Source organism: Cardiocondyla obscurior, linkage group LG07 (assembly GCF_019399895.1).
Source record: "Cardiocondyla obscurior isolate alpha-2009 linkage group LG07, Cobs3.1, whole genome shotgun sequence".
NCBI classification, from domain to species: domain Eukaryota; kingdom Metazoa; phylum Arthropoda; class Insecta; order Hymenoptera; family Formicidae; genus Cardiocondyla; species Cardiocondyla obscurior.
Genome location: NC_091870.1, coordinates 7,406,435 through 7,421,700, shown reverse-complemented (window position 1 = coordinate 7,421,700; position 15,266 = coordinate 7,406,435). Strand labels below are relative to the sequence as shown.

At 43.9% G+C, this 15,266-nt stretch overlaps 1 protein-coding gene and 1 non-coding gene across 2 annotated transcripts; one reads left to right on the top strand and one right to left on the bottom strand.

The window, feature by feature from the left end:
- Positions 1-12,622: 12,622 nt before the first annotated feature.
- On the bottom strand, positions 12,623-12,696 carry Trnai-aau (transfer RNA isoleucine (anticodon AAU)). The gene has a single exon. It is a non-coding gene; the product is annotated as a tRNA-Ile (tRNA).
- Positions 12,697-12,980: 284 nt separating this feature from the next.
- LOC139104213 (calaxin) lies at positions 12,981-14,784 on the top strand. The gene is made up of 5 exons (XM_070659547.1): positions 12,981-13,107; positions 13,206-13,366; positions 13,444-13,524; positions 13,633-13,743; positions 13,875-14,784. Exons 1-5 carry the CDS (start codon positions 12,981-12,983, stop codon positions 14,061-14,063), a joined length of 669 nt encoding a protein of 222 aa, XP_070515648.1. The 3' UTR covers positions 14,064-14,784.
- The last annotated feature ends 482 nt before the right edge of the window (positions 14,785-15,266 follow it).

Below are 15,266 nucleotides of genomic sequence, written 5' to 3'. Positions count from 1 at the left end.
AGAAAAATAAGACGCGGGTTGTTTTAAATTATTAAAAATATTCATTAATATATGTATCTAATAATAGATAGAATGCTTGAAATATTTTCTTTTCTTTTTTTTTTTGTAAAAATCTAACACGTCGTTTCGAAGTTTCTGCTGTTCTCATTCGAGTTTATTAAGATTTGACATTTCGATAATTAGGTAAGCGTCCTTAAGTCGCAATTATCTATAATTAACGGCGCGAAAACGTATTTTAAAGATGTCCATCTTAAAAGCACCCAGAAACGATCTCCGTCCCACGTTTTCGCGTATCAAGTTCAGAAATCTTCGATCGACCCCATGTCAAGCTAAACGCGCGAGAGATGCCTGAGCGAAGGAAAATCTGTCTGGAGATAAACGTCATGGCTGTCATTTTTGATTTAGGTCTTAGATAGCCGATTCGAATTCGTTGATAACGAAAGAGTTCGTGCGGCGGTCTGTAATTAACAATATTAAAGGTAAATTTGCATCGCGGTGGGGGAGGAGCGAGCGACCGCATTGTGCATTCTTGGTAGTCGTGCCACCGTGTATGATAAGTTATAATTAAATTGATTGGCGCACAAGATATGAGCCATGTGCGACGCGTGAAGAATGTGCATTAACACGGCGCAATCGGGGGTCATAAAAAAAAAAAAAAAAGAGAGAGAGAGAAAGAAAGGAGCAGCATCGCGAAGATATTGGTGACGATATAATTATCGGGTTCGTAAAGAAGCTATTGATTATTGGCGTAACTTGCGCAACTTCGATCGACTTCATCCCGTGAAAGAATTCGCGAAATGACGAGGACGTATTTAAAATTAAATGCCCGAAGTTTAACGGTCTCCAACTCTTCGAGAGAATTAAGAGGCGACATTAAAATTATTAAAATTTATGTTGTCAGACGGCATGATATTCGCTCGTTAGTTGGCGCGCGTATTAACGATCGTCCATAAAGAGGCAGTCGTCCGAGTCGGAAGGGACGATCGAGATTGGACTTCGTTATCTCTTTAAACAAATTGCAGTTAACCACTCGTCGCGGAGCGTTGCACCCGCTCACGAACGTCAAAAAGTCACTGCACGCCGCCCCCTTTCTGTCCCCGTTCACGACGACGCGCCCCCGAACGCGAAAGGGCGGCCAGGGGGAATCGGCGAAGCGTGTCCATAAAAACTACAGGTCCGCTATTTACGGCGGCTTAATTAATTCCTATGTGTTTTCGGCCACTTCCCATGCAAAACGCCCCTCTCCGCGCGTGTCTTTATGGCCTCCTCATGAGATATAAATGATCTGATAAAATGTTTAAGCGCCGTCATACCCTCCGTCTTCCATTCGGAACGCTATTATTACCGAAAAACAAAACTCGGCTCGTAGAAGCCGCGGGAGACGCGCCATAAAGGGTGCAGCATCTCGGCTTTCCTCTCCCCGTTCCCTCGGTACCTCATGCATATTCATAGTTAAAGGAGGCATTCTTAGAAACCGCACCGAGGACCGAATCGCCCATTCATCTCGCGATACATTCGATTAAAAATCGCGCGAGGGGCACCTACTATTCCTGAATACCGCGCGCAGTCGTGCCAGTTTATTGCCGGTGTAATCGCGCGGCGTGCGTCGTAGGCCCCTTCGAGACGAGTTAAGTTTTCGATTAAAGAAAACGAAATATTGCCCAACTCGTGCCGCGCTGAACGCGGGGCGGCTTTTAGCGGTACTCTGTTTCGCCCGGGCGGATTTATATCACGGCGGCGGTGCGCTTCTTAATGAAGAGATACGTTCATTTCGCTCACGCGACGCACGTGTCGCGAAATCTCGTACACGCCGGAGGACGTTCTCTCCTTCACGATCTCGTAAACAGGCACACAAATCTCTCCATATCGTGCCGAGAACTCCAAGCGTTCATCCATCGACGTGACACCGACAACCGCAACGGCCGCGTTCTCTCACATCCGTCGGCCGACTTTATTGCGCAACGCCACGAAGCACGCGCGCCGGTGTAGGTGAAGGTGCAGCCCGAGCCCGAGTCCATGAATTCGCATAAAATTAGCATTCCCCGGCGCCGTATACGTAGCTTCCCACGGTTACGGCGCGCATATAGGTACCTACGATGCTAGCCTACGTGGAATAATAAGCAGCGTCGTCTCTCTCGCCTCTTCCGCGAATCGGACATTGTGCAGAAATCTACTCCGTGGAACGGGGAAAGAAGGAGAAAGAGGAAAAACGTGGAATTCCGCGCTCACGTGTACCGCCGGGGCTCTCGCCTTCGCGGCCGTTCGCGATAGAGGAAGAGTCAGCCCGGGATTACCGATAGACTTAATAATGCGCCATTAATCAGTATTAATTAAATCGATTGCGCCAGAAATACGTATGGATACTGCCGGCTTAATTTATGCCCGTCGCGGCTTTGTTTACGATCGCTCAGCGAAGCTTTGCGGCGAGGGAGAGCGTTTCTACCTGCGGTTCTAGACCTCGGTGTTTACCTGTTACCTTTTACCTGTTACCTCCGCGTAGGGACACGTGACACACGCGAGTGGCACGCGCGGCGCGCGCTTACCTCTTCCCCAATGGCAAAACCAGTTCTCCACAGAATAGAAATAACGTTCTCCTTTTCGTGTGTTTGTCATCGGCGCTCGATGCTATTCGCACGTCCACCTATAGGTAAAACGTCGCAAGGGGAACCCAACCGTGGACGTGCGAATAAAAAAAAATTGTATGGAATTATTAAAACAAAGCAAAAAATCGACGACGATATGTAACACTTGCTCGAAGACTTTAATATCTTGAATTTAATTTGAAAAATAATTATGCGAGGAAAGACGGCGGTATTATGTGTTGCGCAACGCTATACAATCCGCTTACTAATATTGTTAAAGCGTTTGCGAGATCGAATCTAATCTTCTCGGGAGCGAAAGGAGCTTTGCGAAGCTCGCGCGCGATTGCTCGGAATAAAAACTCTCGCGCCTCTTGGTCGGAATAATGAGGGGTTACAATAACGAATCTATAATTATTGATTTCATCTTGAGCGGATTGCGAGGAGGCGAGAATAAACGAGCATAAATCAACAAAGTCGGGACATCTCGCGATCCATGGACGTCTCCTTGGCGATTATGCCACGGCGGTAAATACATTCGGAAAAAAAAAAAAAAAAAAAAAAGTTCCCCTTTCTCTCTATTCATTTACACTTCGATTGTGCAGTGTTCAATGATTTTTCAGTATCGAGTTGATTTACAGCTCCGGCGAAAACCAATAAACACGTAGCTTGATACGTTAGTTTATTTTATTCCCGACGCTTATCTCCAACCGGTGTTTGTACCTTTTGAAGAAATACGCAATTCTGATCGCAGATAACTCGCGGATAACGGGGAAAAATATTTTCAAAAGATAGCGAGAGACAGGATTTCAAAATGTTATCGAGTTTCCCGTCAAACAAAGTGCATTCCGCAGTCTGTCGAAATCCGGAGAGTTTCGAAAGGTTGTAACCATCGCATTAACAGTCAAAGAAACTGTAAGAACGGCGCTTATTGTTCCACCGCTTAGTTTTCACAATGGAGAGGCAAGATTTTCAACGGACACGTTCTCGAATAATTCGTAGGGCAATTTGCTTATTTTAGATTTTTGCATTCAAATATTCAGCGTGAACGACAGTCACTCGAAAGATGAAGATAAAGAAACTATCCGCAGTACTTTCTTTTTTCTGAGCTTCGAAAGTACGATTTTATTTTATTTTATTTTTTTAATAGAATAAGTTATATTATAACATTATTGATTGTTAAATGTAGGCCGTCACAAACAGCTAAATTTCTAATGAGTTTCATAAATATTAATAAAGTACGCAATTATATAATATCCTACATGAATATGATTATGGTAATCGGTGATAGATATTTTTAGTTTTTGATATCTCATTATTCAATAATAATAAAAAAAAGGAGGGTACATCTTAATCGAAGAATAAGAAGACTAGAAATAAGTAAAATTATTTCGCTGGTGCTATTACTATGGTCAAGACAAAGTGTAATGATAGAGTAATTCAAGATCAATTTTATCGATCAGCGGCCGATCGAATTTCATGACGTCGCTTCGCGTCGCGTGTGATACACACGTCTGTTGCCCGGTTCCATTAATGTAATTTTCATCATTCGTTTCGTTTCGATCGAAAGCTTTTTTTCTGACAGCCCACGCACAAGGCACCGATACCAATGGAATCCATTGTCGAGCGGTCATGTATCGCGAGATTGGAGGTTATTATTGTTTAATACGGTCAATAACGTTGCATTATGCTACAACCACAAATGTAAGGTTCCACGGCGATCTTAGGCTACGAATATCAGAGGTTCTCACCGAAATAAGAAATATATTAATTTTATTATAGAATAAAATCGATATTTCTTGTCGGAAGAATTTAATAGAATCGGTGATTATTTTTTTGCAGCGTGCGATTAAAAAAAAAAGAATTTAATAAATACTGTCGAACGAACTAATCGTGTATGCAGATTATTCTGAGCAAAGCAAGAACTAGTCTTCTCTCGCGAGTATCTCTTTGCAAAAAAATACGGCGAGCGCCACTGCGGTCTCTCTGCTCCTCTCGCAGCGAGGCTGATTTTGCCTCGCAATAATCAAGATCACATTCGCCCGTCTCGGATCAAAAACATTAATTTTAAATTATCGAGATGGCACCGGTCCACTGTAACGGATAACGTACCGCGACCCCGAAGGCGTTGGTGCATCGGGGCGATCAATGACGCCGCTCGCCGTGAGAGATTAGGCTGGACCGTGATTACCGGTACATAAATATCAAAAAAAGAAACGGGAGGCGGAATGGGCACCAACGAAGGGAAGGCGGTAAAGGAAAGAGGCCGCGCCTTGGCTCCCAGACGAATTTCACTTTTGATATATTCTCCGGTCGCGTAATAATGTCGCCTTTAAATTAAAGAAACTTTCACGTGACTGACCGGAGCCTCGCGGAATCAATGGATTACACGTCAACGTGAATTCTACGGCCACGAGGAGATTAATTTATTAATTTGTATGCATGGGACGGTGGGAGCACAATCGACTTTCTTTGTGATACTTTCCGATTGAAAAAAGAGAAATATCGGGTCCGGCGAAACGGTAAAACTTCTTTTCTCAAATTAGTAAATTCGGATAATGATTAATAAGTAGCGATAATAAATTTCTTGCTCTCGTACGATTTATGTTTGACTTATGCTGCTATGTTTCATCTTGATAATATACATATATATTAGTGTCGTACTTCGAACATTGTAAGATGATATTGAAACAATGCTCCTATCGACCAACGCCGTGTTAACAAAGCAAACAGAGACTACAGAGAGCCGAAGATACACGACCCGCAAGTACCGGGGCTTATCTCGTCGAGGCAATTACCAACGGATAGGGACGAAATTAAAGATGCGTATCGACCGACATCTGCTTAGCACCATCAAATTAACACTTGTTTCGGCCGTCAATTAAACGATCGCTCGATAACGTCCCTCTAATTTTATACTCGTGGACCCGGGCCCCACCGTCGGGTTTCTGTGGTTTTTTGAGGAACGATAATGTAAAAGTTCAGAGCGATGCATAAATAAATACCGAAGTATTTAATAACGTATATATGCAGAGAATGCCGGGATGAGCTTTAATAGCGTCACGATGATTAAGCGCGCAAATAAATTTCGATATTTAATTCGCCGACGCTCGTTAACACCGACTCGAGACAAATTGTTTGCCTAGCATGGGCAGCCACGGGCGCGGAGGTATTTCTAATTATTCCATATGCATAGGTTTAATTAAGGACTCGGTCGTACACGCGCGTATTCGTTTGATAAATTAGTCCCGGTGGCGAAGGTTGGCGATCCGAGCATCGATTTATTCTTGGCAGGCAGCCATCGCGAAATAACCATTAATCTGAAAGTTTCGGCCCGAGCTCGCAATTATACAAATTATCGAATCCCGAAGGTCAACTTCTGGACGAAAGCCATTAACGGCGAGTTAACCCGTGTTACGATTATCGCGCGTGAACGCCTTCCGCATTTCTCTTTCCCCACCACGGGCAAAAACGCCGCTAAAATACGAAATAGCCGAAGTTACGCGCGCACTCGAAATCGGAATTACATCGAGCGCGGTTTAAGAAACGAAAGCTTAATCCAAAGGCCTCGGCCCCGCGTCGCGATCCGCCGGCCTTAAAAAGGATTCTTTGTAACCGGCCTTCCCTCGACACTAATCGACGTTCACCGATGATAATCCTCCAATGAGGCTGCTCTCGGGTTCCTCCCGGAACACTCACCGAGGGCAGCAAAAGGAAGATTCCACGCAACGTGTCGGTGCAAGGCGCGCGACCCAGTTTTCGACGGTGTATCGGTAATTTAAGATCGATAAACCGCCGATCTATCGAGCCTATCCGGTTACGTGCGCAGGCCGATGGGATTAAAAAATTCAGCCATTCACGGTAATCCTTTCTCGCGCGGCGAAAATAATACGAATGCGGCCGGAATACGACACCGTTGATCGTATATTGAATTTCCTGAATTGGCTTGAATGTGCTTGATATTCGATAAAAAAATGGATTAAAAATATTATGTTCCGGGACATTATACGCCGTACGGGCAGACGAGTCGCAGGGTGAATCCCATGGCGCCCACCCCCTTCTCCCCCCTTCACTGTTCTCGAACCCCATCGAGTTCACCTCTCGCTCGCGGTGATCTTGGCGGTTAAGTTCAAAATCCTCTTTGAGAGCTTTTTCACGGTTTTACGTTTCATAAACACGACGGCGAAGGCGGCAGGGCGCGCAAAGAGGTCGAGAGAGAAGAGAAGACGCCAGAAACGAAAGGCTTATCATATTTTTCTGACCATGGGACAAATCCCTAAATCTTGTTTACAGGCAAATTCCACAATACGGGACATACGGGATTTAATGCGACTCCCGGCCGATTTCCACGAAAGTCTTCTCTAAAGTGTAATTTACTACGGAAGGATTATGCGACGCAGGATCCATCCAGCAAGCAAAGCTTTACACCAGACGTCCTGCCAAATGCGTTCTTTACGCGTTCACAATGTGCGAATTATACTGAGCGCGTAACAGTAATCTTATGATTAAGTGCACATTGTAAGGAGTCGCTTAAAAAAAAAAAAAAAAAAAAAAAAAATTTGTGAAATATTTGCTAATACATCAAATAACAGGAATAAAACGACCGTGTATTTGCAATTGAAATATAATTCGCTTAACATATGATTTGATTTACGCAAATGGACTTTGTAAAGTCGACAATTTTCGACGTTAAATTGCCCAATCGGCAGGGAGCTAACGTTTATTTTGCGAAAAATTGAGACGGGCAATGTAGATTGTGATATCGATTGGTTGCGACTGAGAAAACACCCTCTCAGCAGGATGTCTTCTGACCAGCGAGGCGTCTGCTAACAGGATTACTATGACGCGATTGTATACGCGTCAAGGAAATAGAGCACCATTGTGGTGTTCGGATACACGGATTGGGTATAGGCCGGACTGAAAATTAGAAACGTGTCCCTTTCATTCGTATGCTAAATATTTCCTTCAAGCCAGGACATCTGCTATCTAGTCTCGTGGGATTTATCGAAAAGATCTCGCGCTGGAAAAGCGCCAAAATTCTTTTCAATCAATTTGATTTTATTTCGCCGTCGCGCTCATGTAAAATCGCAATGTGCACGTTTCATAAATATATATAGCTAGTCGAGATCTATCATAAAATGGGGGAAAACAGAAATTTTTCTCCCTCGGAGATCTCATTCTTAATGTATAAATAACTACGGCAGCGTGAACGAAGCGGTAACAGGATAGTTAACGCGAACGCAAACACGAATGCGTGTTTAAAGGGCCCAAAATAATTTTCTCATTTTTCTCGTTGACTTAAGCGATTTATCCATTCGATCTCCGGCTCTCCCTCGCACACACCGACAAACATCTCCGCAACTAGACACGCCGCACGTCGACGCCTACCGCCATTTAAGAAACACGTCTGCGTTAGTTCAAGCCAAGCGGTGCGGTGATAAAGTTGAAGTAATTTTTCAGCTATGCAACATCGATAGGGGGTGATACGAACGAACGTCCCCATATGTCAGAGAAGGGAAAAAAAAAGAGAAAAAAAAAATACGTTCCCCGCGATGCGGACAACAGACGTCTAGCACCCCATTTGTCGGTATCTGCCGTTCATTTATAAAAAGGGTTGAAAAAAATTCCCGCGGTGGAGTAAAAATACGAACCGGAAATCGTTGCGATTTATCCGTGTCTCGGTCGAGGCGCTTAATTAGCCGTATTTTTAATTTTCGAGATATTACGAGTATATTTCGGAAAATATATTTAATTTCCCGTTCATCGATATTTGACGGCGCGCGTGAATATAAACTTGCCTACGGTCAATCGTCATTTTACATAAATCTGTCCGGTCACGTTTTCGGATTCCGCTCCTTGATTAGGATGGATTTCAGGCATCAGCCAGGGAGTGACTCCGCCACCCACGTATTCAATTTTCCGAAAAGCTCGGGGTGTTTGGTTCGCCGGTGCTCGTGAGTCTCGCAGTTGCACAAAGCCGCGGCATGACGTCCAAGGTGTTCCCTCGACAATAGCGGAGTACAGCATGGAAAAAGAATCCCTGCAGTCCCCTACGCCCGTTGATCCCGTCGATTCACGGTTCACTTAGTTCGAGTCTTCCTTCGACATTTGTCGTACAACTCACTTCGATGTTGTTACATAACGATTCTCTGTTCACGAGGCATCGAGTCCCACCCGTTGTCGGTAAACCGGCATATACATTTTTCTCGAACTGCGCCCGATCGTTCACGTAAATTTCACGGGGCAGCCCATTTAATTTTACTCTCGCGTCTAGCAGTTTTGTTAAGGGCTACCACCATGGGATTCCGTCGCGCCGCGGCTGGCTCTACCCATAATTATAGCCCCGAGCGGGCTCAATAGAAAGACGTTTTAAACGACGGCGAGACATAAATGACTCGCGTGAGGAAAGTAGGTTTGTATATTATGAATGCTATATAATTAATATCGAAAGAAAGCAATTTTAGAGAAGTTATGTAATCTCTTTCGGGCGTACGCGTGCGACATAATTATATCTCTAACGCCCTAGCAGTCTAAATTAAATAATTTAATGGAAATTATTTTAATTAAACAGAATAATGAAATAAAATAAAAAATTAAATAAAAACCTAATTTAAAAGTCTTAATTTCTGCCGTTTTAATCCGTACGATTTTATGCCCTTCCTGCGGTTACATTATTTCACGCTGTCGTCGAAACTGATATGAGAATAATTCGTGACGCAAAATATTCCAAAATAGCCGGTGTGCTTCTTTAAGCGCGCCTCTACGGTCCAGGTCGTGTCGAGCTGGACCACGCGGAGTCACGTGGCAATAACTCTAAAATTTGATTGCAGCAGACATCGGGATAGGGGCCACCCCCGAGGCAACCTGTGGTAATAGGCCCTCAACCCTCGCACCCACGCTCTTTCCGTTCTCGAAACTAAGCTCCGGACCGTGGCTCCACCGCCACTACCATCAACACTACGTCGTAAATAAAACGAAATTGTTGACCGGTACCTTTCGGCTGGTTAAGCGTTAAACAAAGGCCCACGGGATGTCGGGCGCCATATCTTTGATCTCTGTTTGCCGAGGCATGCATCACCCGCGAGATAATCAGGAATAATTATTTGTTAGATAAATACGATCGCAGCCGGCGATAGCGCGCTAAATTTATGATGGACCGCTTGCCGTTTGTAAATGACGTAGAGGAGAGAGCTCGTTCGCGCGCGCCGAGTTACGAATATCGCCGCGCGAAGAGGCGCAGAGCACAAAAATTGCGTGCTGAGAAGTCCGCGCGGGGCTCGGGCCGACGATAACGAATGATATTACGATAGCACGTTCGGGGACATAATTTTATTCGGTTATTTAAATAGATTAATGTAAAAATTTTGATTTCTTTTTGCGAAATTTTTATCGAAAATTATCGTTCAAGCGCAAAGATAAATATAATCGAGGAAAGAGAAATCTCGATTGAGTCACGTGTCTCAGTCCGAAGTGACTTTATCGCGTTCTGCCTGCACGTGTATATCAACGCGTGTTGACGGGTGTACGTGTGTCGAGTGATAGACGTGCCTCTTGCCGCGTCTGACTCTTGCGTAACGCTCGGCCAACTCGAATAGCCTTTCCGATCCTCTCAATGATCGAGCTCCGTGAGAGGTTGCATCTCTACCTCGCGTTCTTGGCATACCAAGCGAAATCGATGCGTCCGCATCGTCTGCATCGGTGTCGACGGAAGGTGATTTTCAGGCGGATATTTTCAAGTCCATCGGACACCAAACGAATTTGCTCGATTCTCACGATTGTGTTACTTATTGTAGCCTTTAAATAACGGTATTCTTTCTACCTTTTTACTTTTTTTTTTTTTTTTTTTTTTTTTAATACGTGACGCAGTAAAATCTAATTTTGTTCCAAACAAATGCCGAATAAGAGACAAAAGATAAATATAAAGAGGTTGCAGAAATTATTTTTCACTTGAAATTAATTTACAGTTTAATTAAATAGAAATTTGTATTTTTAATTTAATGGAAATCTAATTGAACGTAAAATTAATTTTTGCCAAGCCCCATCGAACGTACGGTCACAATTATTCTATTTTAACACCACGGGACGAATCGACGCTTGAAAATTTCCAGAGGGGAGATCCGAAGTCTACTGCGGTCTACCGTGTCGTACATCAACATCTCGCGGAAGGTGGGCGGACATCGCGTCAGCGGCTGACGCCCCGCGAAATTGAATCTAAAGGTCCGGAGTGTATCCCTACACGCCAGTCCTCTCCACGGTGCTGCAGGGAGGTCGCAAATCATCACCTCGCTACATTTACAACGTTAGATAGCCCAAGATTACAGTCGTTCCAAGTCTCGGCTACGCTACATAGGAACACAAGGCGCCTCTTCTCGCCCTTCGTTTTCTTTCCCCCGGCCGGGATTATTGCGGCGCCCTTCGCGAAAGCGAGGCCTTTCCTGTTCTCGCGAGCTCGTTGCCTACTTAAGCGAAACAATTCGGTCCCTCGGCGATTGCCCGCGCGAGTAACGTCCGGCTCGTAAATTATCCGCCGGCGGGGACTAATGAGCTCGTGATTATAGGGATCGGGGATAAAAAAGGGCGTTCTTACAGATGCGCGATGACGTTCGTACTGGTGATATATCTCGGGTTCGTTGCTGCCCGGAACGGATATGCGAAAAATATATCGGGACGATTTTTTTTTTGTTTTTCCCTTTTTTTTTCCATTGGCGTGGCGGAACGGTTTCGGCAGACCGACGATCGCGTTTCGTGGCTCCGGAGCGGATCGTTCGGATGCGTCGAGCTCGATTAGATTTAGTAAAGTGACGTGGGTTCGAAGGGATTCTCAAATTATCATGGATGGTACGTGATGTTTCATAAAACAAAAACGTATTCCTACCCGTCGCCTCAACATTTTTTAAGCCGGACTCACGCGGGACGTAAAATATCGTCCGCTTTCTTAATCGAGGCGGGAAGTCTCACGTATGCGCTCGCTGCGCCGCGATTCCTTCGTTCACGTCTCCCATTCGGGAAGATTAAGAAAATTCACCGTATTACGCGACCTCGCGTAAAGATCTCAGGCCATTATTTACGAACTAAGGCTTGATGATCTCGAGAGGATCAGCCGTATTTCGTTTGCCGATAGGATTTGCCCCCGGCCGGTCAAACAATGCGCCCTGAAGCGCGCCATCAGGCCGAGCCCTTTCCTCTCTATCTCTCGTATTTCTCCTAAAACGACGCGAGCGTTCACGTGTGGCAGCAGAAAGGATTGGAGGTGGGTATTTCTTTGCTTGCTTTTTTTTCTTTTTTTTTTTTGTTCGCGAGGAACTTTGGTCTCGCACACGAAATTCCAGGCGTCTTTCCTCTTTCTTTTTCTCATACATTGGCCCTTCCGTGTCCTCTCGCGCGGCTCCGCAAAACGTACGCGCGCACATGCGGGATTCACCCTTTCTCGGGCGTCTTTAAGCCGTTCCCGCGTTTTTACATTCTCGACGAAATCCCCGCGGCTTTGTGCCCGTTTATTACGTTTGCCAACCAAATGATGTCATTAGATATACTTAGGCTGGGTTTTATTGTCGCCTTTTATGCCGGTCGGACGGCTTCCGTGAAACGAATTCGTGCCGAGCGTTCACGACTCATCGGTTATCGCGCCGAAATTCGTTCGTTGTCTCGCTTTTACGTTTCTCGGACGTGCAGCCTTACGGCCGTTTTCTCCCTCTTCTCACGACCACGTGAGAACCAGCTATACTGTTTTATTGCCTTTATATTGCCGGATATTTCGTAGCAGCTTTCCATATGAGATTACGCGACCCTTGTACGCGCGTATCTTTTTACGATAAGTCTTTGCACGTTACAAGCATTTCGAACACACGAACCAATCTAAGGTGTCCGTAGATGGTGAACCATGGGCGTTAAAGCGTGAGAGAGAAGCTGTTATGAAACTTTTAAACGTATAAGCGTTGCATTTTTTTTTTTTTTTTTAATTGATCGCGAAGATATAAAATTAATTATACGGTAAAGATTACTGTTAAGACATACAAAAATTTGCAGAAAATAAAAGAAAAAATTGGCCCATGAGGGGATCGAACCCGCGACCTTCGCGTTATTAGCACGACGCTCTAACCAACTGAGCTAATGGGCCAGTTGGCTACTGGGTACAATTTGAGGTATTTCTACATGGATTATGGCATATTTGATATTTTAATATTAATTATTAAAAAAATATTTTAATGCATAATTATTGCAAAGTCAGTATAAATAAATTAAAATGTTAATATAATAAAATAGAGCGTTCAAAAAATTCTATAATATAGTTGAAATGCATGACAAAAAAGTTTGATAGTCTTTTTTTTTCTATTTGACATTTCTAATTATCAAAATTTGTTAGACAAATTTTCAAGTGTAAATTAAAATTATTAAATCAAAATGCCAGTCGAATTGCCCGTTGACACTTTAAATAAAGTCCTGCCGGAGATTGTTTTTAGAAGAAAAAATTATGCTCTGTTCAAAAGACTAGCGCAAAGAACTCACTTTAACGTAAAAGAAATTGAAGGTTATTCATTAAAATAAAATATAACCTCTTTTTTAATATTAATAAATTTAATATTGTATACGTTCAATATATTTTATCGTGAATAAATTTTACCGTAGCGTTAGCTGTCATACATAGAAAAATAACACAAACTTTGGGTCCTATGACAAAAGTGGTATTTAGAGACGTTATGCATGCCGCTTTGGATTTTACTGAAAATATTCGTCATTTATATATCGACAGAATATTCGCCGCGTTCGACAAGAAAAACATTTTGCAGGTATGAGAAATTAACCTGGGGCATATCGAATAATTTATATTTTTATAATAATTAAAATTATAATTGTATATATGCAGATTGACCTAAAGGACTGGATTGAAGGGCTTTCAATAATTCTTCGTGGCAATTTAAACGAGAGGATACATTTCGCTTTCAGTGTAATTTTAATCCTTTAATAGCTATTTAATAATCCTATAGAATATATTCTTGATATCGCATACGAAGATCGTTAAAATCTACGAGATTAATATTTATGAAACGTGCAGATATACGATTTTATGCATACTAACAAACTGAAAAAGGAACAATTATTTATATCGATGCGAGGCTGCTTAATTAAATTACAAACGGACGAAGATCCCGACGATGCTGTAAAGGTTAATTAACAACAGATAGATCTTAGAACTTAACGTTATTAATAAAATAGTAATTATCAATTACTGTAGCTGAAATCTCCTGAACGGATAATTTGCGTTAAATGATAGTAATTAAATAATTATGGTTTCAGGATTTGATTGATTCGCTGTTGAAAAAACTGGATGTCGATCGCGATGGCGTAATATCCGAAGAAGAATTTCACAGAGCCATAAAAGAGAGAAGCTTACTGCTGTTAGAATGTATGGGACCGGTGTTCCCGACTAGAACAGCGCGACGAGCATTTCTAAGCACATTTACGGATCGTCTCGGACGATTTTAATTCGTCTTTACGAAACACGTTATCGCGCGTATAATTGAGCGCTTAGCGGCATCGATATTTTGTTTCGTCAGAATTGTAACAATAGCCTCGCGCAATAAACGTGCAAACGGACCGTTTGTGTTACATTGTGAGGAACTACTCAAGCCAGGAAATCTGTAAGTACCGTGCGCCTTGTTGCGGCAGACAGACAAGACGCGTCAAATCAAATAGAAAAATTTTTTTTCTGAACGAGAGACGCTTCAATAAATTTACGAGACCGTCGGGCGGTAACGCGCGGCTTTCACGGCTCACCGGAACGATGGCAATTGACTCGTTTGCTTTCTTCGCAAACAATCGCTAATGGACCGCAATAATGCCGCATCCTAATCGCATCAAGGCTGCATCCGCGATATGATCATCAGCGGGTGAACTAAAACGATCGCCTTCGATGGGCCTTCGCGATCGTCATAAATCTTATTACTATGATCAGCGCGAATAGATGATCATCGATCCATTTATCCGGGCGCTATTTACGCGTGATGCATCAATCAACGATCGCGACTGCGTATTGCAATCTGTTATTAGTTATTCGCCGTAAAAAGCGTTGCAAAACAAAAGGCGATACGATCTGAGAGACGGCGAAAAGGGAAAGAGAAAGGGATCCTCGAAGGACACGCACTCGGGGCTTGCTCCTCTATCGCGCGGATCGCAGGTCGGTCCACCTGCTTCGCGATATCCCGATTAATAGAGACCGTTCGCGAGATACCGTACGAATATAGACCTTTCTCGAGCGCGGGACGGGTCGTAACCCCACCGGCGCGAGTCGCGGTCGCGCGCGCCTTGCCGAGAAGGGAAAAGGAAAAATATAATGAATGTTTGAGGGATCTTGCGGACGGACGAATGGCTCGATTCGCGTCTCAAGCAGCTACAACAACAAATTAAACGAGAAAGTCTCGAGGCTTTCGTCGGCTCCGCCGACGGTCTCCTGCCTATGGTTCCGGCCACAATGCGTGGGCGTAGGGTATACAGTACCGAGGTGCACCGGCAACGCGTATTTCTTCGACGGTGGTGGGGCCGAGTTGGAACGATATTGTGTAAAGAGTATAATAACGTGCGTATGAAAGGCCGGATCCTTTGTGGGTAGCCGACCGTGTCCTGAAAGGATCCTCCAGGATTTGCTCGCGGGGGTGGCGGGGGAACAACGAGAGGGGGAGAACCACCACC